Here is a 27,658-nt window from a genome sequence, read left to right on the forward strand (position 1 = left end):
CTGTGCACACCATGCCAATGGCACTGGGGTGGTTTGATCCCTGCAGGAGCACTGCAGCTGCTGTCACACAGGCACTGGTGTCCCGTCAGACCAACACTGATCTCTGGAGAAAAGAAGCCTTGTGGAGCATTCTCTGATCCCAAGGTAGTGGGGCTGACCCCAGAGTCACCCAGGTGCCAGGGGCTGGCAGTGGGCAAGTGGGACCCCTCTGTGCCAGCCCCACACCAGTGTGGGCCATGGGTTCATTGGGGCAGGAGCGCAGGTCTGCATTTGATTCCTTCTCTTTGGGGAAGCAGAGATTGACCACAGAGTCAGTGAATATTCTGAATTGGAAGGGATGCAAAGGGAGCACGGAGTCCAGCTGGTGGCTCCAATGCAGGAGGTTCAGATCTCGGATGTAGCTGAAGTCTTGCACCTCTGGGCATCCCCAAAGGGGATGGTGGGTCAGGGGGCTGCAGGGGAACAGACCCCACATGGACACAGCAGCATCTCTTTGGAGGACCTCCTGTTTAGCCCCAGCATCTCCCTTTTCTACCTTATGGCAGTGCAATGTGTTCTATCTGCCTCTGGTGAGATATGGCACTTGGGGACACAGTTGTGGGCATGGTGGGCTGGGTTTGGGGATCTTGAAGGTCTTTCCAACCTTAATGATTCCTATCAAACTTCTGGAGGTCTCCAGCAGCTCAGAGCCACATCCTTAACCTCACCCCTTCTTACTGTGCTCCATAGGGCAGAATTTCACTTGTGCAGAAGTCAGCTCTCTGGTTGTGCACGCCACACACGACCTCTTTCCATCTCAATCCCACTATGCCGTGTCCAAAACGTGCCTGGACCCCGGGGCAACCCCAGTGCTGATGCTTGGCACCGTGCACCCCACAGCATGCCAGGAACTGGGAGCTGGGCTCTGTGTAGGGCATGGAGCTCCAGCAGGACCCAGGAATGCTGTGCGAAGCGGCTGCGGGGCCAAGCCCACAGCTGTTGGTGTTTGTGCCTTTTTGTGCCAGCAGTGCGTCTGAGAAGGGAATTAGCTGCTATTCAAGGTCACTGCTGTTTTCACATGGCTCATGCCATATGACTTAAACCGCATCTTTAAATAAATCCCCAGTATCCCATCACTGTAATGCTCACGTTAGGTACCAATTACAGCTAATAGCCTCTGTCGGTGCTGCCTTTTTGGACAGGCCTCCATTGCTGTGTCACCCAGTGGGCTTCTTCCCTTCTCCCTTAGTAACTCCAAAGGGAAATGCTCAAAGTGCCATTAATGTTACAGGACGAGCTGCTCTGCCCTATTGCTCCGGAGAGAAAAAGAGCTGAAGAAGGAAGACTCAGCACTCCACATAAACAGCGCAACACCCAGATCCCAACTTTCTAACCCCAAAACAGGGATGCTCCATGCTAATCTGAGCCCTGGGGCGGTCTGTGTTCTGCTTTCACCCGTACGGGGCCGGAGCAGCCATGCGCCATGCGGGGCAACACGTCAGCAGCTCCAAGCCAGATAGTTTTTCAAAGCAAATTCCAAAGGGCTTACACAACCCTGGCAAGTAATAGGAGCGATCCAGGGAGCTGCTGCGCTTCCCTCCCCTGCCTTGCTCCTTAAGAAGGGAGAGCGGGGCCCAGGCTGCTGGGAAAACAAGCTCCAGAGCCGCCAGCAAACGGGTTACCAAGTTTAGAAAGGATTCTGTGCTCGCCTGGAACTCGCAGGCAGTGGTGAGCGGGTCAGGTTAGCAGGGGGCGAATGGGGCCCACTGGTTTCTGTGCCTCAGTTTCCCCTTCTGCTTCTGCTCTGGCTTTAGCTGAAGATCCCTCAGATAGAAATCTGATATAATCCTACTTTGTTAAGATTTGAGTACACAGCACAGGAGGGAGATTCTGTACAGATCCAACATGACCAGCCCTATAAGGGTCAACCTATCAATGAGCTGAGATGCACAGCATCAAACAGAATGCAATGGGTGGAGGTGGGGAGATGTCCAGCCCCATGATATTCTCCACCCACAAGACCAACCCTATAGGGGATGGCTGTATGGGTGAGCTTCACTTCACAGCTTCAACTACAGCACAGTGAGTGGGGAGGGGGACATACCCACCCATGCCACCCTCCTCCCTTGTCCTGCAGCCACTCACCACCAGGTTCCCGATGACCATGACCATCATGAAGACGATAAGGCACATGGTCTGGCCAGCCACCTCCATGCAGTCCCACATGGTCTCGATCCACTCTCCGCACAGGATGCGGAAGACAATGAGGAAGGAGTGGAAGAAGTCATGCATGTGCCAGCGGGGCAGCGTGCAGTCCAGGGAGATCTTGCAGACACACTCCATGTAGCTTTTCCCAAACAGCTGCATCCCAACCACAGCAAAAATGAACACAATGATGGCCAGCACCAGGGTCAAATTGCCCAAAGCTCCCACTGAGTTGCCAATAATCTTAATCAGCATATTTAGAGTTGGCCAGGATTTTGCCAGTTTGAAGACCCTCAGCTGTAGGAGCAAGGAGGTAAGGTGTGAATTGATGGGAGCTTTCACTGCCACAGGGGTTGGGATTGGACTCTCACGTGGCAGTTTTAGGATGGATTAAGCACCCAACAGCTTTGCAAAGAGACACATTCCTCAATACTTGGCTCCAATGGTGGTGTCATCCCAGAGGTTGGCACTGGGTGATCTTTGAGGTCCCTTCCAACCCTTGTCATTCTACAGTTCTGTCCTCAATCGGGGACAAGCTGGTGGCTGCCATTGAATGAGCCATTTCCCACCCCATTTGGGTGGTGATTTCACCCCAAACCCACAGACTTAATCCCCATTCCACATACCAAGCGGAAGGAGCGCAGCACAGAGAGCCCCTGCACGTTGGCCAACCCCAGCTCCACCAGGCTCAATGTGACAATTATGCTGTCAAAAATGTTCCAGCCCTGCTGGAAATACTCATAGGGATCCAGAGCGATGAGCTTCAGCACCATCTCTGCTGTGAAGATCCCCGTGAAGACCTGTGGGGAACATGGCAGTCTTGGTTTGCTTGTAAGTCATTGCCAAGCTTCTATGTGGGGTGGGTGGCACCTCGTTTTGGGGGAAATACCCAAATTAAAATGAGGTACTTTCCCCATATTGAGCATTTTGTCCCATTGGGTTCGGCTCTTATTGGGAACCACCTCCCAGTTTGGATGGTGGGGAGCAGTGGTGACCGCTTATGGATGGAGATTAAAAGCAGAATTCTAATTGGCAAAGGAATCCCCTCCTATCACAGCGATTCCATAAACCAGAATGATACAGGACTGCGAAAAAGCTGAGCCAGCTCCTACACATCACTTTCCCTGGGACCACAACAGCCCTGAGCATTATCACATTACTCCAGGGCGGTGTCAGCGATGTGACAATTAGTGTCCTCAGTTGAATTGCATGGCATGGCATGCACAGGGGGCAGATTTCACCCTGTATGTTGGTCACAGGGTGGGTTCTACCACCAGCATCCCAGGAGCTGCCCTTATGTCATCCCATTGTGTGCATCAGTACTTCTTCTGCCCCTCCCAGCCCCATTGGGTTCCCCATCCCTTTGGTTCTGTACACATCCAGAAATCACTGCTGTCCCCCGGGAGAAGCTGGAGCTGTTGTTGTTTTTTTTTTTGGAGTGTGACCATGCTTTGAGCAACAGCCCATTAATCCCCTTTTATTTCCTGAATGAAACCAGAGACAAAGCAGCTATGTGCTAAGCATGTGTCACCAGCATGCCTGCGCACAGAGAGGTCCCAGCAGGTGCTGGAGCAGGGCAAGGTGGTAGGAGGGAAGATGCAGCCCTCCCTCTTCTCTTTCCCAGTCCACAGATGGGTTTGCTAAAGAAACCAGGAGCTTCTTGGCCTTGTCCTACCAGCAGATTGCATGCAGCTGAAAGCTGGTGGTTATTTGGAGGCTGTGGCTTAAAGCAAGGAGGGATGGGGTGGTGGTCTCTGCCTACCAGGTTCCCCACAGTCAGCACGTTCTCAAACTCCTCCGTCATGGGGTAGTGCTCCATGGCCATGAACAGCGTGTTGAGCACGATGCAGATAGTGATGCCCAGGTCCACAAAGGGATCCATCACCACCAGCTTGACAAACTCCTTCAGCTTCAGCCATGGGTAGCAGCAGTCCCACACCAGGAACGTGTGGGCAAATTTGTACCACCAGGACGGGCACTTCTGGTGAGCTTCCTCCAGCTCTGAGGGCAGGAAGGAAAACTGACATCAGCGTGAGCGTCCCCTGTCCTCCCTTGGGTGGGAAAACCCATTCCTGGGAGCTCCCACCCCTTGGACGATGCCCTGGGCAGCATGATGGGGTGGGGGGCTTTGGGGACCTGGGGGGGCTTTGAGGTCTCTTCCAACCCAACTGTGCTGTGATACTCAGGTTATCCAATTTTTAAGGTCCCTTTGAACCCAACCACGCTGTGATTCCCTGACTCTATGATCTTTAAGGTCCCTTCCAACCCAACCATTCTGTGATTCCCTGACTCTACGATCTTTAAGGTCCTTTCCAACCCAACCATTTTGTGATTCCCTGACTCTACGATCTTTAAGGTCCCTTCCAACCCAACCATGATGTGATTCCCTGACTCTACGATCTTTAAGGTCCTTTCCAACCCAGCCATGATGTGATTCCCTGACTCTACGATTTTTAAGGTCTCTTCCAACCCAAGCCCAAAATGCAACCAGGCCATACCTTCCATGGTGTTGGAGATGACACTGATGGCGCTTCCCACCCTCTTCTCAAGCCCTGGCCCATCTGGGTTGCCCACAGTGAGATGGTTGGAGTCTGATTTCTCCGGCTCATTGGCTGGGTTGAACTAGAGGAGAGGAGGACACAGAGGTGAACAAGTATTGAACGCACTTAGAGGCTGAGAAGACAAAAGGGTCTTGGTCTAGAGACCTTGGGTGCAACATAGAGCTGCAGGAAGGTTGGTAGGACCAGCGGGCACTTCTAAAGGATGTGGGGGGTTGTGTTGGGTCACAGCAGGGGCAGAGCACGTACTTCGATCACCGTGGCAGAGCGTTGCAGCACAACCTTGGGGACCACCTGCCCATTGCAGTCCTTTGCCTTGTCCTGGTCGCTGTTCAGATCCGAGTCGCTCTTCTTCCCGGCCGCGCTGCTGTGCAGGGAACTGCTGCTGGATTGCCTGTCCTGCAACTGCAGCAACCACATCTCCATCACTGCAGTCTGAACTTCCCAAATCCTCACATGTTTTGAATTTGGCCGGGGTGAGTAATTCACAAGGATATAAATATGTGGTGAGTGGCACAGCGGTCGGATTGGATGATCTTAGTGGTCTTTTCCAACCCTAATGACTCTGAGTGGGCACGGTGGTTATGTGTTGGGGTTGGACATGATGATCTTAGAGGGCTTTTCCAACCTTAATGACCCTATAATTCCATGTTTCTACGTAAAACCTCTGATTTTTGTCTTGTGGTGAATGTTAATCTTTGGAATACGCCTTCATTCCAAATGAGAAAAAGAAGCACTCGTCATATGCCCAAACTCTTACAAGGACACCACAACTCAGGCAAGATGCTGGGCTCTTCTATTTTTCAGCATTGGCCAGAAGCAAATGGTTTGCTAATTCATTTAACTTTGCTGCAACCGCCCTGTCTCCCTTGTGTGCTTCTTTCCTACCCTAATTGCAACCTGCACATGCAGGCGCTCTGCCAGGCTTCCTGCTCTTGATGTGCTGTACAGGGACCGATCATTCTGATGCCTGCCTTGTTCCTCACCTCCTTCTTTCAATCTGATCTGCACGTTGTGTGCTGCACCTCTCTGCTGCCTCCCAGTGCTCCCTGTGTTGGTCTTTAGATGTGGAAATTAAATCTTTTTGGCCTATTTTTTTCCATGCATACATCAATTTCTGGATTCAGCTGATGACCTCAAGTAGTTACTCAGTTCTTATTTTTACTTGGTTGAGAACAAGCAAGACTTATTTCATACGACTGGGAATATCCCTACGTGTGTCTCTGCCTCTCTCTTTCTCCCGTCATCCTAACTCACTGAGACCTTCTTCCTTCCCACCAACCTGCTTCTCCTGCTCCTCCTGCTGCTTCTTCAGCTGCTCCATGAGCTGCTGGAACTCCTCCTCCTTCTGCTGCGCCTCCAGCATCGTGGCATCGTTTTGCTCTGCGTAGGCCATGGCCACCACGGCCAGGATGAGGTTGATGAGGTAGAAGGAACCCAGAAAAATCACCAGAACGAAAAATATCATGTATGTTTTCCCAGCTGCACGTAGTGTCTGTGGGAAGAGGAAGCACGAGCCGTCACACCTCCTTGGCACAGTGTGATGCTTCCAAACAAACATATATATTATAGTGTTGGTCAAGTCTGGCACTATCTGCCTACTGGTCATGGGAGGAAGATGAGACTTTGCTCCCATCTCCCCAAGTGGTTCTTGTTGCTCAGCTGACCTTCCTGCAGCTCGTGGCTTTGGGTTGGGGATGGGATGAACGGGCTGAGATCTTGGCCAGCTCAACTGCATTCCCCATGCCAGATGGAGGCCCAAGGTGGGACTGGTAACTCATCATGGCCTTGCACTGCTGTATCTCAGGTCCCACCCTTGGGGCACACTCTAATTTCAGATTAGGGAATAATCTTCTCCAGAGGACACACACAGCTTTCAGTCTTGCTTTTCTGACCTAACCAGCTCTGGACTCAGGGGTTGAACCCATTACCTACAGGAAAACTGGAATTTCATGCAAATTCTGCCCATAGAACATCCAGGAGGAGAGTTTTCCCTCTTTACCCTCTCCATTATCTCAAGCCAGAGCTGCACTAAATATTTCTATAATTCCCTGGTTTCCATTATACCCCACACTGAGTGAGAGCATGCCCCATCCATGCCTTGTCCCTCAGCCATGGGTCAAAGCCCAATGAGTTTCCAATCCAGTGTCTTTTTACAAGGCCAAGTGCAGCATTGAAATGGTAGAACTCCAAAGTAAGCAGTGAATACACCAAATATGAAATAGAAGCCATAGCCACTAAGCAAGGGGCTCAGCCATGTACCCACCTGCCGTTGTCCCATTGGCACCTACCAGCTGGAAGAGGTTCTCCCAGAAGTCCTGTGTCATCAGGCGGAATAAGGAGAGGAAAGCCCAGCTGAATGTGTCAAAACTTGTGTAGCCATAGTTGGGGTTTCTACCAGCTTTCACACACATATACCCTTCTGGGCACTTCCTGTCAAAGGGCAGATGGCATCAGTCCCTGTCATCACCCCTCGTGTGCCCATAGAATGGTTGGGGGTTGGGAAGGAACCCTCAAAGATCCATTTTTCTGGGGTATCTTTCAGTAGATCCTGATCACACAAAGCCCCTTCCCACCCAACTCTGGACGCTTCTCATAGTAGGAGCTTCCAGTGATGGAAAATCAGTTCCAGTTGTTCCACCCCGTGGTGGGAATGCCTGGCAGGAGAACACCCAATTGGGTGCAGATGGGATGATGCCCTGGGCAGCGTGATGGGGTGGGGGGGCTTTGGGGGCATGGGGGGCTTTGAAAGTCTCTTCCAACCCAGTTGTGCTGTGATACTTGGGTTATCCAATTTTTAAGGTCCCTTTGCTGAGATAAACCATGTCAGGAGGCAGGTTTGATGGAAGCATCACCAGCACAGAGGGCTAAGGGATGGTTGGGCTGCACGGTGGTCCTGCATGGACCCACCCAGAGGGGGCTGCTACACTCACCCAGCATCACTGCTGTTCCCACAGAGCAGGGCATCAAGCGCTCCCTCCAGGAAGTAGAAATTTGCTTCACAGTTGGGGAAAAAAAGCAGAAAATAGGAAAAATAAACAAACACGGATATAGATTTTTAAAGCTCTTGGCAGTTCTCGCTGTCAGAGTAACTGTCCCACATCCCAGGGCTGGGCTCTCTCCTCCCTGTTGGCTTCACTCTCTGCATTGCAATGCTTGTCTCCAGCTCAGAGAGCTCGTGGCATTGCTTCACATGCCCAGCTGGGTGGCTGTGAGCCCACCGAGGGCTGGGGATGGCCAAGTGGGTCAGGTCTCATGGTAAGGTGGGATAGCAGGGTTTATCCTAAAGCACAGGGGTGGTGGGGGTCCAAAAACTTGGGCAAAGGGCCCATGGCCATCATCCTCCTCCTGCTGCTCAGGTGATACGCATTTAGCCTGGCCCTGAGGGCTGCCAGCCCGAATACACGCCTGCAGCGTGCTGTTGCTATTTGTGCTGCACTCATTGGATCCCATATATTGAATTTTGCACCCCTGCAACGAAGCCTTCCTGTAACCGATGCTTACTTCCCCAACAGGGTGAAGCAGCTCAGCCCAGATGTAACCCGACCGTCTCCTGAGCTCTGAGTGCCCAAAATGGGTCATGAAACTTCTCCTTAGAGACAGTCCCTGGAGCGCAGCTTGCTCTAGGCCAGTCTGCATTCGATCTGTGACCCCGAATGGATTTTTCCAACACAATATTGTTTTTGGATGCTGCCTCCTGCTTTGGGCTTTTGTGTTTGGTCTGGTTAGTGCTCAGATTGATTGCACAAGGTGATGAACAATCTGACAATCTGCCCCAAAGGCAGAGCCTGTGTCTGGGGCTGAGCTTTCCCCAGGTTTGGGGACCAAGAGGGTGTCAGTGGAAGGAAAAATAAAGAAGAAAGCCACAATTACTCAGAAATCTCTAAGAAAACATCAATTAAAGGCAAATGGAAGCCTCCCTGGCGGATTTGATGCTATATTTACAATTTCATGTCACGTTAAAAAAAATAAAATGAGCCAAACAAGAATAAACTACCACACTTTTGGGGGCATTTTTCCATCTGCCCACCCCCTGAGCACGCACAACTCCTGCTTCACCCTATAGCCTTGCAAAACCCAAATCCTATTGAAGCACCTCAGTGGGAAGACCCACAGGAATGAACCATCTTGGTTAGACAAGGAGGAAGAATGGGGTAAATTGAAAACCATGGTGATGTGCCAGTGCAGAAGGGGAGCAGTGAGTCCTTACCTTCATCGTTGATGTAGGCTTCGAAATCGAAGGTGCTGTTGCTGGTGAAGTTGCCGTCGGTGAAGTTGCCGTAGAGCGTTGTGTTGGCCAACGTGGCGTTGTCCAAACCAAAGTCCCCCATCAGGGTGTCATTGAGGGGCGGCCACTGCAGGCATTTATTCCTCAAGTTGCCCATGAACAGCTGCAGCCCTATTAGTGCAAATACACTCAGACAAAACACAGTCAGGATCATAACATCTGAGAGCTTCTTCACAGACTGAATTAGGGCTCCCACAATAGTCTTCAGGCCTGGGAGGGAGTCAGCCCTACTGATCTACCTGCTCATGAGCTGATCATAGAGGATGTGCTGCAGTGCTTCCCAAAGCTACAGAGTTAGTAGAGACACGGGTACCCCCAGTTTCACCCTATGGACTCAGATCTCACACATCAATGGGTAACATCCCCTTTGCAGCAGGGCAGTCACCTGTCTCCATGCCTTGACCTGGGCATTGCAACTCAGAGCCCATCCTTGCTGGCAGCCATCCATTCCTTTTGTCTGCATGTTTTCCTTCCAAACACTAAAGTGCTTTTTCAGCCCCAAACTGCTGAGCAGACCACATGACATAGCGGCAATCCGCCAACCCGACCGGATGATGCCGTGCACTGCTCATGGCTTTGGCTGCACAAGAAACCCCCATGACCCCAAACCCCGACATGTGCTGTCCCTACAGGCAGCCAGGAGCCAGCTGGTCCCTTCCAGAGCAACCCTCCGGCATTCGATCAGAGGGGATGGAAGTGACAGTTTGCATTAAGCACCGGGATTAACTCGCTTCCTCTGCAGACGGCGGCGGACTTTTGAGGAGGAATTGTCTGTGCGGGTGATGGGTGACACCGGGACATTCTGACATTGAGCTTCAGGCAGCTCAGAGCAATGTGCATGGAGGCACATCCCGCAAGACAAGGGGGTTTTTTAGCCCCTTTGTTCCCCAAACTATTTAGGTTAAAATCCCCGTTCTCCCAGGGCTTGTCTATGTTGGGAAAACGATTAGGACCACCTTTCAGAAACAGCTTATTTTTGCAGCTGCTATTTCTGCAGAGCCTCATGGGGAGGAGGGTGGAGGGATGGGGGGGTTGGGGGGGAAGCCATGCCAGGAATAAGAGCCCTGGGATTAAGAAGGAAATGCACTTTTTGCAGAGTGCAACTTTTAGCTTGTTTGATTAAAGCAACTCAAATAGGAAGCCCAAAGGTCTGGAAGATGCAGGGACATAAAATGAGTGGGATGATAAATTACCGTTGTAATTTTATCTCATGCTCCTTCAGGGCTCTGACCTGTTGTTTCTGCGTCCACGTGGGGTCTTGAAATGGTATCAGATTTGGGAAGCAACCCCTCAGAGCTATTTGGTAACGTGCCCCTAATGCAGCGTGATGGATATTTGGGGCTGGCCGCTCACACTAAGAGCCATTAAATATCCCAATCCTGATAAGCAGAATGCTCAGCAATGGGGAGAAAGCTGCATTTATGGCTCCAAGGACTGAGGAAACTGTAAGGATCGTGTTAACTGGGGCCATAAACCCAAGGAAGAATCCCCAAGGAGCCCTAAAAACTCCATGTCTGGCTGGAAGGAAGCTTTTGCTGATTAAATAATGAGAGATCACAGCTAATTGCCCCACCTGGTATCACTGTGATGGTTTTCAAGGCACGGAGGACACGGAAGGTTCTGAGGGCAGAGATGTTCCCCAGGTCCACAAACTCAGTGATGTAGCTGCAGGACGGCAGAGGAGAAGGTGTGAAGGTCACCCCACACTGTCTCTGAGGTCCCCGAGGTCCCCAGGGTCCCACTGCACTCACGCCATGGAGATGACCATGAAGTCCAGCCAGTTCCACGGGTCACGCAGGAATGTAAAGTCATCGATGCAGAAACCTCTCGACAGTATCTTAATGAGGGACTCGAAGGTGTATATTCCAGTGAAGGCGTATCTGAAATGAGAATGGTGACTCAGGGGATGCTCAGTGGGGCAGGTTCTCCTATCACCTCCACTCAACAGAGTGAGCTGGGACATCTCACCAGCTGTGGTGACAATCCTGCATGGCATCTCTGACTGCTGTCACTATCAGCACTATTTTCTCTTTAAACCTTTCTGAGCCCTATTGTACAGAACTGCAAAGAAAAAAAAATGATGTGTTTTTTCCTTTCCCTTCAGATTTTGGACAACTCTGAAGCACTTCTTCTCTGCAATGTCTGATGCAGAGCATGGATGTTCCTTCTTAAACAGGGACATCTAGGATGGAGAGGGCCACCATCACCTCTCAAGGACACTTCTGCTCCTCTAAAGGGTGTCTGGATCCCAACAGCTCTGTCCCAGCCTTGGTCCCATCCCATCCCATCCCATCCCATCCCATCCCATCCCATCCCATCCCATCCCTTCAGTCTGGGATGCCCCCCACCCCAATGTCCAGCAGGAACTTACTCCACGTTCTTGGACCACGCCGGGGGGTTGCTCATCGTCATAAACACACAGTTGGTTAAAATCGTGATCATGATGAACATGCTGAATAATTTACAACCTGGTCAAGGAGAATTGCTGTGGCTGCTGTCTACACTCCCCCCTTCTTATGGGTAGAAAGCCAAGAACTTCTTGGTTTGGAAGGCTTGGGCCTCATCTTAGGAAGCTCCACCGTATATAGGTGTCCTCCTTGTTCCAACCAAAATGATTCTAGGACAGATCTTGGTGATTGCCACCAAGGTGCCCCAAACCTTTGGGCTCCCATTCCTTGGGAAGGGACAAAAGCTTTTAGCTCTGGACCCTGGTCATGGTGGCGACCAACCCAATGAGAATTACTTATGACAGCAACAAAAAACACCCCCAGCCCTCCCCCCCTCCCCTCCCAGCATCAGGACTGAAGCAAGGATATGAATGGATGAGCACTTTGATGGCTCCTCTCCGGATGGGGTGGAAGGGCCCCAGCAGGTAGAGCGCAGGAGTAGCTGAGAAGCGGAAGATGGACTTCCCTTTGTTGAGGACTATGAACGTCTGCAGAGAAAAGAGAGGTGAGACACAGAATGGCACAACTCCATGGATAAAGTGATGCCTTCATAAGTGCGTATTTTGAATCTCTGAAGGCTGGAGAACCGTTCAGGGAAGGGATGCTCTGCTTCAGAGGAGAAGGAAACAGAGCAATGTGGGGCTGTGGCTCACCCAGGTGGGCTCAGATGGCACCCAGAGGCACGGATGGAAGGAGGAGGGGTCCACGCTCTGGGTTTTTTGGTGTCTTGCACCTAACACCCACAGGTCAAGCACTGTCCCTCACCTTCTTATCCTTGTAGAAAGGGTCCAGATCCTCCAGGGGGGTCCCGATGAGCTCTAAGGGGGGATCTCCATAGATAAGGGGCAGGTTCTTGCCGGCTTCCAGGTCACTGCTGGGCTTGAGCTCCTCTTCCTCGGGCATCTCCACCTGCTGCTTCTTTAACTTAAGTGCCTCTGCCTCGGCGATGCGCTGCTCGATGGCAGCCAACGAGGCGGGGGTGAAAGGGCGCAGGTTTTCAGGGCCCGGGATGTACGGCAGGCCAGCCATGCTCTCATTCTGCTTGCGGGACGCCTGCGCCCGACCTGCTGGGGAGAGCAGGGCTCAGAAATTGGTGCAGGATGGGAACAATGGGGGCTGTTACGAGGTTGGGATTTGAAGACGGGTGGTAGCCAATGGGGGCAATGAGGGCATTTAGGAGCTTGGTGATGGAAAGTTCTTGGTGGGCTTTTGCAGTTGGCTTTCTTCCGAGCCAGCAGCTCCAGAACCATTGAAATCACAAGGAAAATGCTTGGGTTGCATGTTGTATCCAAATGGACACATCTGGGTTGCACAGCACCCTGCTTCCCCCTTCCCCTCCCAAACCCAACCAAAAAACACCATCCCTCTGCCTTTCTCCTGGGCTCTGCACCAGCTGGCTCATTAGACATGTAATTTCACAACCAAAGTTGCTCAACAAAATCAAACACCTTCAGCAGCAGTGGCACCGCTCCAGCTCTTGGCAATATAATTGCAAAGGATCAAAGCTTTCCTCTTAACACTCAAGTAAGAGGTTCCTAGGCCAGAAGACCTCAGTTCTGGTGGTCGGTGGTCATTTCCCATCACCCATCCCATTGGTAGGAATGTGGGGTGCCCTACAGCACTACAGCTCTGCTCTGGAGGAGCCCTGATGCTTTGGGGAGGGTAAGGAAAAGAGTTGTGTGTACCCCCGCCCCAAGATGAGCATCCCACTGACCAGCAGCGCTCTGAGCATCGCCCCCTCTGCACTCCAATGCTTTATGCAGTGCTATGGGGCAGCTGACCCTGAAAGAGCTTTAGGATCAATACTCCTCATACCCCAACCCCGAACCGCCCTGCTGGATGCAGAGAGCTGGAAACCCTTTGTAATTAAGGAGAACATTTATAGGTTCATTGGGAACAGACCCTTGGAGCAGTGTCAGTGTGTTCCTACAGTGATTACAAAACCCAGCGATAAAAGCAAAGGCGAAGGGAGGTATTGATTTTGCATTGCTGCAGATGGCTGCACTTTAGGAACTGCCCTTTGCTGTTGCTGAACTGCATCTCATTGTGCAAAATGGATTTCCTTCTGCCAAAAGCTGCTGATCCCTGCAGAGGTGTCGCAGCACCGGGGCACTTTGTGATCAGCCTTGACCCAGTGGTGCTGTAATGCAGCTTAATGCTGCTGGTAGAAGGATGGACCTATAGCAAACCCTACAAGTGCACAGGGTGCTGCACAACCCATAGAACCCACAGCACAGCCTTATCCGCAGCGTGCAGTGCCGGTGGAGGCGGCCCAGCCTCCAGCTGCTGCCAGCCATCATGCTCGGGGTCGGGTTTCTGCAGCCCCATGACTCTGCTCATTCCTCCCTGCTGGGAGCCGGGGCAGGAGGGGAACGTGTGTGCACGGCCCCAGCTTTGCTTTCAACCCTAAGTTTGCTTTTTACTGGGCTGCACACATTGCACTGCCATAGGGTAGGAAAGGGAGACGCTGGGGCTAAACAGGAGGTCCTCCAAAGGGATGCTGCTGTGTCCATTTGGGGTCTGTTCCCCTGCAGCCCCCTGGCCCACCATCCCCTTTGGGGATGCCCAGAGGTGCAAAACTTCAGCTACATCCGAGATCTGAACCTCCTGCATTGGAGCCATCAGCTGGACTCCGTGCTCCCTTTGCATCCCTTCCAATTCAGAATATTCACTGACTCTGTGGTCAATCTCTGCTTCCCCAAAGAGAAGGGATCAAATGCAGACCTGCTCTCCTGCCCCAATGAACCCATGGCCCACACTGGTGTGGGGCTGGCACAGAGGGGTCCCACTTGCCCACTGCCAGCCCCTGGCACCTGGGTGACTCTGGGGTCAGCCCCACTACCTTGGGATCAGAGAATGCTCCACAAGGCTTCTTTTCTCCAGAGATCAGTGTTGGTCTGACGGGACACCAGTGCCTGTGTGACAGCAGCTGCAGTGCTCCTGCAGGGATCAAACCACCCCAGTGCCGTTGGCATGGTGTGCACCGCTCAGCAGAGGCAGATAGAGCCTCAGGTCCAAGAAGAACACCGACCTACAGAGCCATCAGCAAGTGTAGAGCAGCTTCCTTCACCAAAGTGCTGCTGAGCCAACTGCAATACATCAGGGGCATCCCTGCAGCAGGGATTAGCAGGAGAACAATTAGCTCGTGCCCCGACACCAGCCAGCAGCCAGCTCTGCCCACGTGTGGAGCTGTGAGAAACTGATGCTGGGGGATGGAGGGAAGCCAGCACCTGGCAGCTGAAGGGCTGCGGGATGGAAAGCAGAACCTGCCCTGCACCAACACAACATGGCACAACCCAACAGGACACAATATAAACCAACACAACACAAACTATCACAACATAATACAGCACAACACAATACAGCACACTATAACACAACACAACATAACCCAACACAAACCATCACAACATAACACAGCACAACACAACACAATACAGCACACTATAACACAACACAACATAACCCATCACAGTACAGCACACTATAACCCAACACAACCCAATACAGCGCACTATAACACAACACAACACAACACAACACAACACAACACAACACAACACAACACAACACAATACAGCACACTATAACCCAACACAACCCAATACAGCGCACTATAACACAACACAACACAACACAACACAACCCAATACAGCGCACTATAACACAACACAACACAATACAACACAACACAACACAACACAACACAGCACACTATAACCCAACACAACACAATCCAACACAATACAGCACACTATAACACAACCCAACCCAATACAGCACACTATAACCCAACACAACCCAACCCAATACAGCACACTATAACCCAACACAACACAACACAATACAGCACACTATAACCCAACACAACATAACCCAGCACAACCCTGCAGGACCCCTTCCTTATTTCTTTCACCCCAAATCCAGCTGAGAACCCAGGAGCTGACTCCATCCCTCGCTCATTTATCCCCATCTGAGGGTGTGGGGTGAGGTGGCAGCTGCATTGGGGAGCTGATATGGGGTTCAGGGATGATCAGAAAGCAGCAGTGGGCAGAGAGGGTCCAAATATCACCAAAGCCTCTTGGTCCTGGCTGGGAAGCAGGACACAGCGCTGTGGTGGTGATGCCATTGGCTGCCATAGGTTTTATTTGTGGGTATTTAAGGTTATGAAGGTACATGAATACAAGGTGGTGACACAGCTCTTTGCTGATGGTTAGAGGAAAGATAATCCTCCAGGTATTGTTTTATGGATGCTGTGGCTTGAGCAAGTCCTGTTTTGTTTTTCACCCCCAAAAAAAGCACCCAAAAAGCCAACAAAAAAGGGAAAATGGGGAACAATCTCAACGCAGGGAGAAGAGAGCTCTGCTGGAAGGTTTAACAGTGCACAGACCAGAGCCCAGAGCTGGGTGAGTGTTTGTGGGATTCCAGGAGTTTCCAGCAGCAACTGGGACAAACAGAGCAGCTCGGCTGGGTGAAATGGGCCCATTTATAAACAACTCGATGTCCCATTCGGTAAGATGATAACGTTCTATTTCAGAGCCTGGTGTTTGCTAACCCCAGATATACGGCCATGCCTCAATGCTTGGCTACGCATTACAAAGCCGACCTGGGGAGATACACAGTGACTCCAAGTTTTGTGATCAAATGCCTCCCCTGACCCCAACTGGGGGGGATGCAGCCCCATCTCAGCTCCCCATGTCCTCACTCTGTCTGTAGGCTGCTCTCCTTTAAGGGGAGGCTTTTTAGGGTCTGGAAATCCCTGCAGGCGATGCTGCCCTCCCAGTGCTGCTGGGTGGTTTGGTGCATTCCGGAATGCAGGAATGCAGGATGCTTCCAGGCAGCATCTGTCATGCTGGGAGCTGTGCAGCAACATGGGAGAGCTGCCTTTGGCAAGCAATGCCACGCTCCTTATTGTCACCACGGTCCTTCTGCTCGGTGGGGACCAACAGGGGTCACCCACTGGATGCACAGCAGCACCCGCATGGCTGGGATGGATGCATGGCTTGATGCAAAAGAACACGCTGGGTTTTCAGGTGGGATTTTTGCTGCCTTGGGGTAGGGGCTGCCCCTGCTGTGGGGCTCTGAGCAATGGGTGCCAATGGGGTGATGGGCCCCAGTTCCATGCCGTGGGTCCCTATGCTCCCCAGCTTGCTCTGCATGGCCAACTCCGTGGTGCTGCCCACCAGCATCCCTCTGCCCTTCCCCATTTGGGACTCACACACACCACCAACCCCCCAAACACAGACATTGCTGCTCCCCTCACACACCAATCACACCAAGCTTCTGCTTTCTGTCTTGCTCAGGGGAACACACAGCACTTCTCCCCTCTGCCTGCCCTGTACCCGTGAGCTGTGTGGAAATTAACTCCATGATATCCATTAATTGCTACCATCCCATATGGGGTACGGGCGCTTTAATGCCCCCACGGTACCTCGATGTACTCGGAGCTGGGGGTGGCACACATAGGCTGCAAGCTGCGAAGTCCTGGGATGCTCTCCTGCCCGCAGATGGAAATAGGAGGTTGCAACATCCCCCAGCAACTGACACTAACCCCGTCCTGCCCAGGCTGGGAGCGGGATGTCAGCTCGTCCCATAATGGGTGACAATGGGTTCACAGTGCTGGCAATGGGAGATGGAGATCACATAGGGTTTGCCATACTGTGGTCCCTGCAGCACCTCATCCTAAAGGATACCGATTTCCCCCTATCGGATACCACTGGACCCAAATTAGACCCACGCTGGACCCTCACGCCCTTATTTCTTGCATTATTCCTCTGCCATCACCCACCCCAAAGCAACTTCTCCCTTCATACCTCAACTCCAGCAGTCTTCCCACAGGAACACACAGCCGCTGCACTGGGACCCTTTGCCCTGGGAGTGGAAAATGCTCTCCAAATATCAGCACAACTTAATCCCGTGGGACTCAATTGCCCAATTCCCATTAAAGTGCCCGTTATTACATCAGGGATTTTCCAGGAACAGCTCAGAGCATCACTCCGCCACCCACACTTGTAGGGTTGCTTGTAGGGTCTCCATACAACCAAGGACACGCATCCAACCTTCCCACTGGTGTTATGCAAGTGATGCTCAGTGATATCCACTATTATTTTGCAACATGTCCCCATATGTTGGACACATCATGGTGTGGGCAGAGGATGGATTGCTTGTGTCCCATGGGACAGTGGCTGTCACCAGGGATGGGGGGTCACCGTGGCGTCTTGCCCCATAAAACAGCCATGGGGATGCTCCATGCACCAGGAGTGGGGGTTCTCACCCCAAATCAGAGCTGAATCCCACCCCATTCCTCTGCTCTGTGCAGAATGGGGACATAGAGGTACGTCCCTATGGGGACAGCGCCTTCGGAAAGGGGACACTGCTCAGCACTGCAGACCTTTCCTGCAACCTTGGCTTGGCCCAGGCCGGGTTTATATTTAGATCCCCTTATATTTAGGAAGAGAAGCCAGGAGAAAGGCGACTTGGGACTTTTCAGCCACCCCAACCCTCAAAGCCACCGGACGGTCGGTGTCACCACAGCCACCGCGTCCCATTGCCCTTCAGAGAACTGCCAGCCCCCATCCCCATCTGTTTATGGCCCGGGGTGGGGGGGCAAAAGCAATAAACCCCACAACACCGACCTCCTGCTGTGGTGCTCCATGGCACAACCCCAAGAAGAAAGAGGAACCCAGGGCCATCAGAGCCCCCTTTCCCAGCAGCCTGGTGCTGTCCCAGTGCTGGACCCGGCTCTTACCGTTGGGTGGGAAAAGCGAAATCCCAAAGAGAGACCTTTCGGGGCCAGAATTTCCCTCTCCTTCGGCTCCTTTGGCTCCGCGAGCGCCTGTTGGCAGCGCAGCTGCTGCTGCTGTCAGATGGTCATGAGTGAAACCTGAGGACACGCGGATCCTTCAGGTACCCTCGGCCGACTCAGCTGCGGCATTCGTCCCCCGCGGCGCCAATCAAGGGGGTGGCAGCGCCCGGCCCCATTAGCACAGACCCCAGGGTCCATCAGCTCCAATGTGCCCCAAGAAAGGACCCGGGACCACATCCCTGTGTGATGTGATGCTGCACTCATCCTGCTTCAGCACCTTGTGTCCCCATGTCCAGCGCTGTGCCGGACCCCAAAGTCATATCCAGCCCAGGGATGGCGTGAGGAGGTGTCCTGGTGTGTGCCCTGCTTTTCCCCATGGTGTTTTTGGGTGCTGTTTGCATGTTTTGGGGTGCAGAAGGGCCATACCCATCTCATAGGGTTGGTCCATTCTGGGGTGCAGCAACCACCTGTCCTGGTCTGTAGGCTCCATGCCACCCTTCTGCTGCCTCTCTGGCCCCATATACCCCACAGAGATCTTCCCCAAGCCAATGAGCACCCACCACCAAGGGAAGAACTCCAGCTTTGCACTCCAAGTGAGCAAAGAGCAGCCCCAGTGCATCTGCAGGTATAGGGCAGGGATGGGAACGTCCCCATTATGGTTGTAGGGACCTTCATCGTGATGGATCCCAGCCCTATCACCCCTAGGAAGTCCCTATAATCTTGTTTTGCTTTGCACATAGCCTAGAGCAAACCCTATGGGGAGCATGCAATGATGGGAGCACTGGGATGTGCCCCTGGGGGCTGTGGGCACCGTGGGGTGGGCACAGAATGAGGGTCTGTGGGTACCCGGGGGTACCCATGATGCTGAAGTGGGTGCAAAACCCAGCAGCAAAAGCACCTTTGGGGTGGCAGAATGGGATTCAGAGCCAAGCACTGCCTATGGGATCTATATGAAGCACATCCCAGAGTGGGGATGGAGATGGGGGTGAAGCTCTGCAGGCACCCAGCAGCGAACCCCTTACCTTCCTCTGGTGGTGCCGGGCGGGCACAGTCCTTTGGTGCCGGCGGTGCCGGGACAGCCGTGGGGCCGCTGTGGCTTTGGGGTTGTCCCGTGGATCCACTGTCACCGCCTGCGGCGTAGGGCCGCAGTGCCACCCACCGGCCCCAAGCAAAACACCCCCCAAGGCAAAACACCGCCCCGGCTGCATCTCCAGGGAGTGATGGATTCAGGGTCATAGGGGGCTATGCCGCCCCATATAGGCTGCTATAGGGCACTGTGCATGTAGGGGTGCAGCAGAGCTTTGTGTGTCACACTGTGTGCCCCCCATGCCCACCACGAGCTGCTGCCTTGCAAGCATTGGATTGAATGCCAAGCAAGCCCTATAACAGGGGATTATAACAGCTTTAGCCTCACTGCCAGCAGAAAATAAATGCAAAGCCAATGACTTGCAAAGCTTTACGTCCATGGTGACATCCCCATTGAGCATCCCCATCCCCAGTGCAGTTTGTGGTCTCCTCTCCCCGCCCAAACCAGCCTCCATAGCGAGCAGAGATATTTGTGCACCCATTGGGGGGGCTCATGGAGCATCCTCCAGCTCACCCCACATCGGGTCCAGGTTCTGCTGCCCCTTTGTGAGACCAGGTGGGATGTCAGGAGGTCGGGTCGCCTGGGATGAGGCCAATCTGTGGGTTTTATTTAAGGAAGGGCACTTGGCCATGGGGAGAAATTACAACCTAGAAAGCCTGAGAAGCTCTGCTGAGATCAGGTGGCTCAGCAAAGCCAGGAGAGGTTTGGGAAGGGGCATCCGATGCCTTCCTAACCAGGGCAGCAGATGGGGTGTTGTGAGCAGAATGGGCTGCAGTGGCGGCTTCTCCCCGCTCAGGTTGGCTGCTGGGGGCTGTGTTGGCATCTTCTCATAAGGGAATGCATTTCTTATGTAAAAGAAGGGGGAAAAAAACAACATTGGTGGATCCCTCCGGTGCTGAGGTCACCCCAGCTGTGAATCTGGTGCCAAATGAAAAATGGCAGGAGTCCTTCAAGCTGGTCCTCAGCTCTCAGCTGGTGCAGATATGGGGAGATGGGCAGCTGAAGCCTCAGGATATGCATCCCATCCCACCTGCACCCCATACCACTCCATTCTATCCCATCCCATCCCATCCCATCCCATCCCATCCCATCCCATCCCACCCAATACCACTTCATCTCATCCCATCCCATTCCAACTTACCCCTTCCTATCCCATCCCATCCCATCCCATCCCACCCCCACCCGCATCCCACTCCATTCTATCCCATCTCATACCTTCCCATCCCACCCCACCCCATCCCATCCCATCCATCTCGCATCCCATCCCATCCCATCCCATCCCATCCAATCCCATCCATCCCATCCATCCCATCCCCATCCATCCCATCCCATCCCACCTCATTTCATCCAGCCCCCTCCAAACCCATCCCAACCCATCCAATCCCATCCCACTCCATCCCAAGCCCCCACACCATACAGGCAGAGCCAGGCACTGAAGGTGCAGGAGCCAGAACCTACAAATCCCCCTTTGTTTCTATGGCCACCATCCTTAGGGAGGAATGTCCCCTGACTGCCATCCTCATCACGCCGTGAAGTCTTGGGTTGCCATGTTGAAGACGTTGCTCTCCATGGATGTCTGCCACTTGCCCCAGTTTCTCTTGATCTCAGCCTGGACCTGAAGTGACACCAGGATTGGTGCTGGCAGTTGGGGCACCCATGGGGTGGGAGCTGCACTGCTCCATGAGGGGCTTGGGTGCCAGTGAGGGGGGTCCCTTGTGTGTTGGATGCCCACCTCCCCATTCAGGAAGCAATAGAGCAGAGCCACCAGGAAACCCTGGAAAAAGAAATAGTCAGAAACAGCAAATTTTACCCAAAAAAGGGGCACCCTACTCCGTGGGGTGGGATGGGATGGGGTAAGAAGGGATGGAGATAGGGACAGGATAGGGATGGAATACGTTAGGAAGAGATAGGATAGGATAGGATAGGATAGGATAGGATAGGATAGGATAGGATAGGATAGGATAGGATAGGATAGGATAGGGTTAAGAAGGGAGGGGATGGGATGGAGGTGGGAAGGGATAGGAATAGGAAGGTATGGAGCTGGTATAGGAAAGCTTAGGGATGGAAATGGAGATAGGGATGGAATGGGTGGGGTGAGAATAGGATGGAGTGGGTTAGGAAGGGATTGGGATGGGATAGGAAAGGATATAATAGGGTAGGATGGTATGATATGGGAAGGGATGGGATAGGGAGTGATGGGATGGGATAGAAGGGATGAGGATGGGAAAGGATGGTATGGGAAAGAGTGGGGATGGCAAGGGATGGGGCTGGGAAAGCATATGGTGGGATGGGGTGGGATTTCAGCTTCCCATCACTTCCCATCACCCCACATCTGCACCTGGTAGGAACCGAGGACCAGCTCAAAGTACAGCCGGGCGTCCACCCCGATGTGCTCAGGGAAGAGTGCGAACACCACGTAGTGCACCCCAAAGAGGGGGATGAGGAGCAGCGTGGACTTGGTCAGCCTCCTGTGGGGAGAACAACATCAGCAGGGCTGGAGTTCAATGATTTTGGGGATCTTGGTGGCCCTGGGTCCTCCTTTGTGCTCCTCCAAAGAGCCCTGTATCCCCCCAACAACCCAGTTGCCCTCACATGTATTGCTGCTTGTGGTTCTTGCTGATGTCTGGGGATCGGATCTTCTGTGCCAACATCCTGGTGACGTTGAGGAAGATGAGGAAGTTCACCTGCCATGGAAGCTTGTCTCAGCCCTGCACGAATGGGGTCCCACAATGGGATGCTTGGGGTGGGGACGTGCTCACAAATATGGCCAGGAGGATGGGAGCCTTGATCACCCACCAGTAGGGGCTGCTGTAGTCATCCCAGCACCTGTGGGAGAGGAGAACAAACCTGTTTTTAGCTCAGGTCTCATTCTCCTGTCCTGTTTGCACAGGGGTCTTTAGGCCCCACCAGAAAATAGACACAGCATTAAAATAAATCATTGCCTCATTCCTCCCATCTTGAGCTTCCCTAGCAAGTGGGCTGTCCCCTTGGCTTGCATAGGGGGCACGTGGGCAAGAGGAAGAGGGGAGGAGGCTGCCCTTACCCATGGTCGTCGTACTGCAGCCTGGTGAACACCCACACACACACCGTCAACACGGGGACACCTGTATAGGGACACAGTGTCACCCCATGGCTCTGGCACCTCCCTCCAACCCTTATCCACAACCCCACATCCTGAGGCTCTGGAGATAACAGCAGGGTGACAGTTTTTCCAGGACTTTGAAAGGGATGACGGCCACCGATGGTGATGTGTCACCTCTTGGTCCATTCCTACATCTAACCCAGCTCCTGGGGTGGACTCTGGGAGCCCCTGGAGGGGTTGAGATCCCAAGGCTCACCCCATCCAATGAGGATATACCACCAGATGTAGCTCCGGTCAGAGGTGAAGGTGAGCAGCAGCAGGGTCTGCAGGTACATGCCCTCCACCAGCAGCCAGAAGAAGTTGGCCAACACTGAGTACTGCACAAAGGCAATGGATGCTTTGCACTTCACCTGTGAGGATGAGGAAGAGGAAAGGTTCAGTGGTGCTGAGACCCAAACAGAGAGAACTCTGAGGGCAAGAACACTGTGTCTACAGACAAGCCTATGAAGAGAGATGCTGTTGTGAACCTCCTGATGTCTACCCAAGCCTGTTTTGAAGATATTTTTGATCTAGTGGTTAGTTACCCTGCCCATGACAGAGAGGTTGGAAAGAGGTGATCTGTGAGGTCCTTTCCAACCCAACCATTCTATGATTCTATGACTCTGTATTCACTGCTTCTATGTTTCTTATTTTTGTTTCTTATTTATTATGTCTGCTGCTCTGGACCTCACCGTTGACATGGTGCAGTGGTCAACAGACTCATCAGAGAAGAGGACGGCGTCCTTGATGAGCACAGAAGCCCCACGTAGGATGAAGGAGGTGAAGAAGTGGATGTGGATGGAGTTCCTGGTACAGTGCAGCTTCCTATGGATGGAAGAGACATGCTATGTCCATGGGGAGAAAGGGAAGTTGGAGGGTTTTAAGTCATCCATGGGGCATCTCTGGGAGGGAGGATCTGGACATCTCCCAACTCTGCTCATGGGTTGTCCTCCAGCCTTACCTGAAGCAGGAGAAGATTCCAATGGCCATGAACAGGGCTGCCAAGGATGTGGAGTAGCCGCAGGTGTAGAGCACCTTCATGGTGATGAAGTAACCTCTCTGGAAGGAAAAATACCAGCTAAAGGAGGCGGTATGTGTTGGGAACTCCATCCGCATCGGGTTGCTCTAGGTTTGTTCCATCACCCAGCCAAGCTCTGGATGTACTAAGCACCAAGGATGAGGCCCCTGGTAGACCCGGAGGCACCCACTTGCCTTGGCCTCAGTGTTGTTGCTGCTCCCAACAGGCTCCAGCTCACAGGCGCTGTAGTAGGGTGGGCTGGGGGGACTCCATCCCACCTCAGTGCAGTTCCTGTGGATCAGCACTGCAGGGAGAAGAGCCACGTGCTGGTCTCAGCTTCTCCATCAGCATCCCCAGAATGTCCACTTGTACAACCAACATTGTGATGGTGCCCAAATGCTGACACCCAGCCAGGAGCTTGGTGGGCACCATGGGAGCACCATGGCACAACCCATCCCTATGTGCTGTGCCAACCAGGGCAGCAGTTGTGTCTACTGTTGGAGAAATGGGGTTGGGGACTGCCCTGCTGCCACCCAATTGGGGAAGGTAAGCACTCTGCTCAAGAGGGAGAGCATCCTCTGGGTGGCAAGAGGGCTTGGGGATGTTCCTGATAGTCATCATCCCATCCACCCATCCCTTGTGTTGTGGTATGCCATGAGGTTTTGGAGGGGTTGGAGCAGTGGGACCAAGGGTTGGGATGTTACAGGATGAGCACCCACATTCATATCTCTGCACCTTGGGACTTCTTGAAGATGTGGGGGACATCAGGACAAGCAACAGCGTAGGACTGACCCACAGGCATGGCTGGCCAGCAGCTCACTCCATCCCACGCTGTCCGGCAGCCTATGGAGAGACAGGATGGGATGATCTGAGGATGTGGCCACCAAAGTGCCACCTCCAAGAGTCCTGTTTTAATGGAAGGTGATGGGGGGATCCGGGGGATCAGGAGGAGCCAGCAGTTTTCTGTCTATGTGGGATGAACTTGGTCATCTCCCATCGACCAGGAGCAGTGTGGCCAGCAGAGACGCTCCATCCTCTAAGAACCTGCAAAGATCTTCCACAAAGACCGAGGAGGGGACAAAACAGAGAGAGGGGAGGATGGGGACATGCAAAGAGCAGACACAGCTTGGGGACATCGCCCTGGAAGAAGAAAGCAATAAGCACCATGAGAGTTTAGCTGGAGAGCAATTATCCACACTTCTCTCCTCTCTCCTGCCCCACGTCAGTGTTTCAATGACTCCCAAATTGCCTTGGAAACGAGCAGGCGAGACCCAGACATCACACATCCAGGACAGCTCTTCTCACACACGGATGTGATTAACCTTGCAGGTATACATTATTAACCTGGAGCCACTTCTATTCCCAGCCAAGGAGTGTGGGCTCAGACACATCTAATTAGTTTCCTCTGAATTCTACAAGGTATCCAGCCAGGATGGAGAGATCTGCAGGGCTGGCCTTGCAGCACTGAGGGATGTCTGCACTTCTGCAGGAGAATGGAGCATGGGATTGTTAATGCAAGGGGTTGCTTTATTTTGGGGGAGCACCTGGATACATCAGTGAGTTGTCCTGTAAGTGCATCCATCTCCTGTTAGGCCGGTCAGGGAATAAAGTCCTTGGGATGGGGAGGTTCCTCTACCCACTCAGTTTCTCTCTCCTGAGCTGCTGCAACTCAAAATCCCACCTCACTTATCATTGTGTGAAATAGGAATGACCTCCCCAAGCAGAAGAAGTGAAGAGGAAAGGAGCGTTTCCTGTTTTCTGATGGGATTCTTCTCAGCATTCCCATGGGCTCACCATAGGCAGAGGTTGTTGGTTGGTGCCCTATTTCTGTCTGCTCTCCGTGGTACCTGGACACCTCTCTATATATCTCTATATATATGGTTATCTCCATCCAAACAGCTCACAGCAGACTTCCAGAGCAGGAATCTCATGATAAAACACTGACTTTAATTATACATTTGTGCCTCTTGGTTATTTTCCTTCCCCTGGCTGCAGAACGGACCATTTCCAACCAATGTGGCTTTCCTGTGCTAAGCAGGACGCACTTTATCCCTGCACTCTTACTTGTACAATTATGCAACCTTAACGTGCATTTATTGAGGTGCTTCATTTCTACATTCGCATTATCTGAGACCCACTGAATGACTCATTTCTTATTCACTGGGTGATAATTTTTACCCAGGATTTGAGGCGAGCTGCGTCGGGGGATGGAAATTGAACGTGGTTAAACAAAATGTCCAAAAGCAGCACTTTAAAAGTGGTTAATTTATTATTATTATCATTACTTCCCCCCCCCACTCCCCATATTTCCAATTAGTTAATCTGCTTAAAAGTCCCGGATATGTAAAAAATGAGTTGCTCAGAACGTGTTCTGTGTTAAAACTGAGTGAATTAGGGAAGGGAAAGGGGTGACGTGTGCTGTGCAATGGTGGTGAGGAAGGGGCAGATGGGGGCACAGTGCCCTGCATGGCAGGGTTAGGGTTAGGGTTAGGGTTAGGACCACATGCCATAACTATGAGGTTCTCATCCCCGATGGCTGTTTGCACACTGTAGTCCCACAGGTCTCAATCCCCTCTCCCTTCTTCCTTATGCTCTCCAAGGATGCTGCCACCCCATCACCACTGACCACCACCAGCAAACCCTCTTTCACAGCAAACCCTCTATCCACGCATGTGGGGGTTCTCACCTCGCTGCCCATTGGGGGGCTGTGTTTGGCTCTCACTCCTGATGGCCTCCAGGCACTCATTCTCTCGCTCTTGGAAGTAGAGGATGATGGAGCAGTCGGGATGCGTCGCTCTCACCTGACAGGGGGATGCATGGGGTGACCCCAGCCCAAACCACCCCATTTAATAGCAGCTGCCCACAGCCCAGCCCTGACATTTCCCCAGCTTTCAGCTGTTTGCTTTGTACACATCATCAAGAACCGCAATTAACTCTAATTCCCTCCTAAAAGCTTCAGGGCACCACACAGGCGGCAAAAACAGAAGGGCAGGCCCCACCCGCAGAACCGCAATGAGAGATGGAGACCTACTGAGACGTGGCCCATCCTCACTGAACCCTGAAATGATGAGCGCTCCTCAAACCCAAATGCACCTTTGGAGCCAATCCACCACCGTGCCTCAGTTTCTCCCCCTTCCCTTCCCTTCCCTTCCCTTCCCTTCCCTTCCCTCCCTTCCCCTTCCCTTCCCCTTCGCCTTCCCTTCCCTTACCTTATTCCCTTCTCCTTCCCCTTGCCTTTTTCCCCCTTCCCCTTGCCTTTTTCCCCCTTCCCCTTGCCTTTTTCCCTCCCCTTTTTCCCCTTCGTTCTCCATCTTCCTTTTTCCCTTCCTTAATCCCGTTCCCTTTTTCCCTCGTTCCCTTCCCTTTTCCTTTTCCCTTCCCTTCCTTTCCCTTTCCTTTCCCTTCTTCCCTTCCTTTCCTTCCCTCCCTTCCCTCCCTTCCCTTCCCTTCCCTTCCCTTCCCTTCCTTCCCTTTCCCTCCCTTCCCTTCCCTCCTTCCCTTCCCTTCCCTTCCCTTCCCTTTTTCCCTTTCCCTTTCTTTCCCTTTCCCTCCCTTCCTCCCCCAGTCCCCTCTCCCAAACCCCCACATCACCAACACACACACACAGCAGCACTGTTGCCACCCCACAGCACTCTGTAGAGTTTTCCTCCCCAAGGACACTGAAGCACCTCGTCCCATACTGAGCTGGTGTCACAGCCCTGGGGTGGGATGGACGTGCATGGGACCCCTGAGCCCATGGGCTCACCCCACCAGGACTGTGGCTGCTACACTCTCCATTGCCACAGGTAGGGACCACCAACCACCCCCTGTCCCCCCACAACGTCCCCCCTGGGGTCACACTTACCTGCAGCACTGGCAGCATGAGCAGCAGCAGCACGCAGGAGCCGGAGTTCAGCCTTGGGCATCCCATGGTGGGAGGCAGCCCCGTTACACCCCCCTCAGTCCCCAATGGGCTGGGGATGGCCCCGCTCCTCCCGCATTGACCTGGGCATGGGGTCCCGGCTCCAGGAGTAACCCTGCTCCCCTCACCCTTCTCAGTCCCAGCCCTGTTCTTCCCCCACTTCCCTCCAAATCACTTTCTCGTTGCGGATGCTCAGACCCTTAGAGTGTCCCTGACCCTCCCCCCGTGCTCCCCACCCCCCTCTATCCC

The 27,658-nt window shown here is 52.9% G+C and overlaps 2 protein-coding genes across 4 annotated transcripts in view; both read right to left on the reverse strand.

Moving 5' to 3' along the window:
- The window catches only part of SCN4A (sodium voltage-gated channel alpha subunit 4), a 31,100-nt gene extending 12,745 nt beyond the window's left edge, over nt 1-18,355 (reverse strand). The window contains exons 1-15 of the mRNA XM_015885544.2: nt 18,226-18,355; nt 12,243-12,541; nt 11,847-11,965; nt 11,402-11,491; nt 10,782-10,910; nt 10,604-10,695; nt 8,953-9,240; nt 7,676-7,739; nt 7,034-7,175; nt 6,025-6,237; nt 4,992-5,147; nt 4,683-4,806; nt 3,947-4,185; nt 2,811-2,984; nt 2,125-2,481 (exon numbers count right to left, since the gene is read on the reverse strand). Coding sequence (XP_015741030.1) covers nt 2,125-2,481; nt 2,811-2,984; nt 3,947-4,185; nt 4,683-4,806; nt 4,992-5,147; nt 6,025-6,237; nt 7,034-7,175; nt 7,676-7,739; nt 8,953-9,240; nt 10,604-10,695; nt 10,782-10,910; nt 11,402-11,491; nt 11,847-11,965; nt 12,243-12,506 — 2,451 coding nt within the window. The 5' untranslated portion in view covers nt 12,507-12,541; nt 18,226-18,355. The remainder of the gene's footprint in view (nt 1-2,124; nt 2,482-2,810; nt 2,985-3,946; nt 4,186-4,682; nt 4,807-4,991; nt 5,148-6,024; nt 6,238-7,033; nt 7,176-7,675; nt 7,740-8,952; nt 9,241-10,603; nt 10,696-10,781; nt 10,911-11,401; nt 11,492-11,846; nt 11,966-12,242; nt 12,542-18,225) is intronic.
- Nucleotides 18,356-19,954: 1,599 nt separating this feature from the next.
- Nucleotides 19,955-27,642, reverse strand: LOC107325042 (vasoactive intestinal polypeptide receptor 1-like). Of its 3 annotated transcripts, XM_015885524.2 has the most exons (14): nt 27,353-27,639; nt 26,195-26,309; nt 24,244-24,351; nt 23,703-23,812; nt 23,452-23,549; nt 23,183-23,315; nt 22,708-22,861; nt 22,413-22,473; nt 22,129-22,195; nt 21,962-22,053; nt 21,708-21,837; nt 21,102-21,143; nt 20,828-20,984; nt 19,955-20,214 (listed from the first exon to the last, which is right to left on the reverse strand). In XM_015885524.2, the coding sequence occupies exons 1-13, from the start codon at nt 27,416-27,418 to the stop codon at nt 20,892-20,894; spliced, it is 1,269 nt and encodes a 422-aa protein (XP_015741010.1). In that variant the 5' UTR covers nt 27,419-27,639; the 3' UTR covers nt 19,955-20,214; nt 20,828-20,891. The 3 variants fall into 3 exon arrangements, with proteins under 3 accessions (XP_015741010.1, XP_032296812.1, XP_032296813.1); XM_032440921.1 differs by having other exon boundaries at nt 20,828-21,143; nt 27,353-27,642; XM_032440922.1 differs by lacking the exon at nt 27,353-27,639 and having other exon boundaries at nt 24,228-24,351; nt 26,195-26,304.
- Nucleotides 27,643-27,658: the final 16 nt, after the last annotated feature.

Source organism: Coturnix japonica, chromosome 27, assembly GCF_001577835.2.
Source record: "Coturnix japonica isolate 7356 chromosome 27, Coturnix japonica 2.1, whole genome shotgun sequence".
In the NCBI taxonomy this organism is placed as follows: Eukaryota; Metazoa; Chordata; class Aves; order Galliformes; family Phasianidae; genus Coturnix; species Coturnix japonica.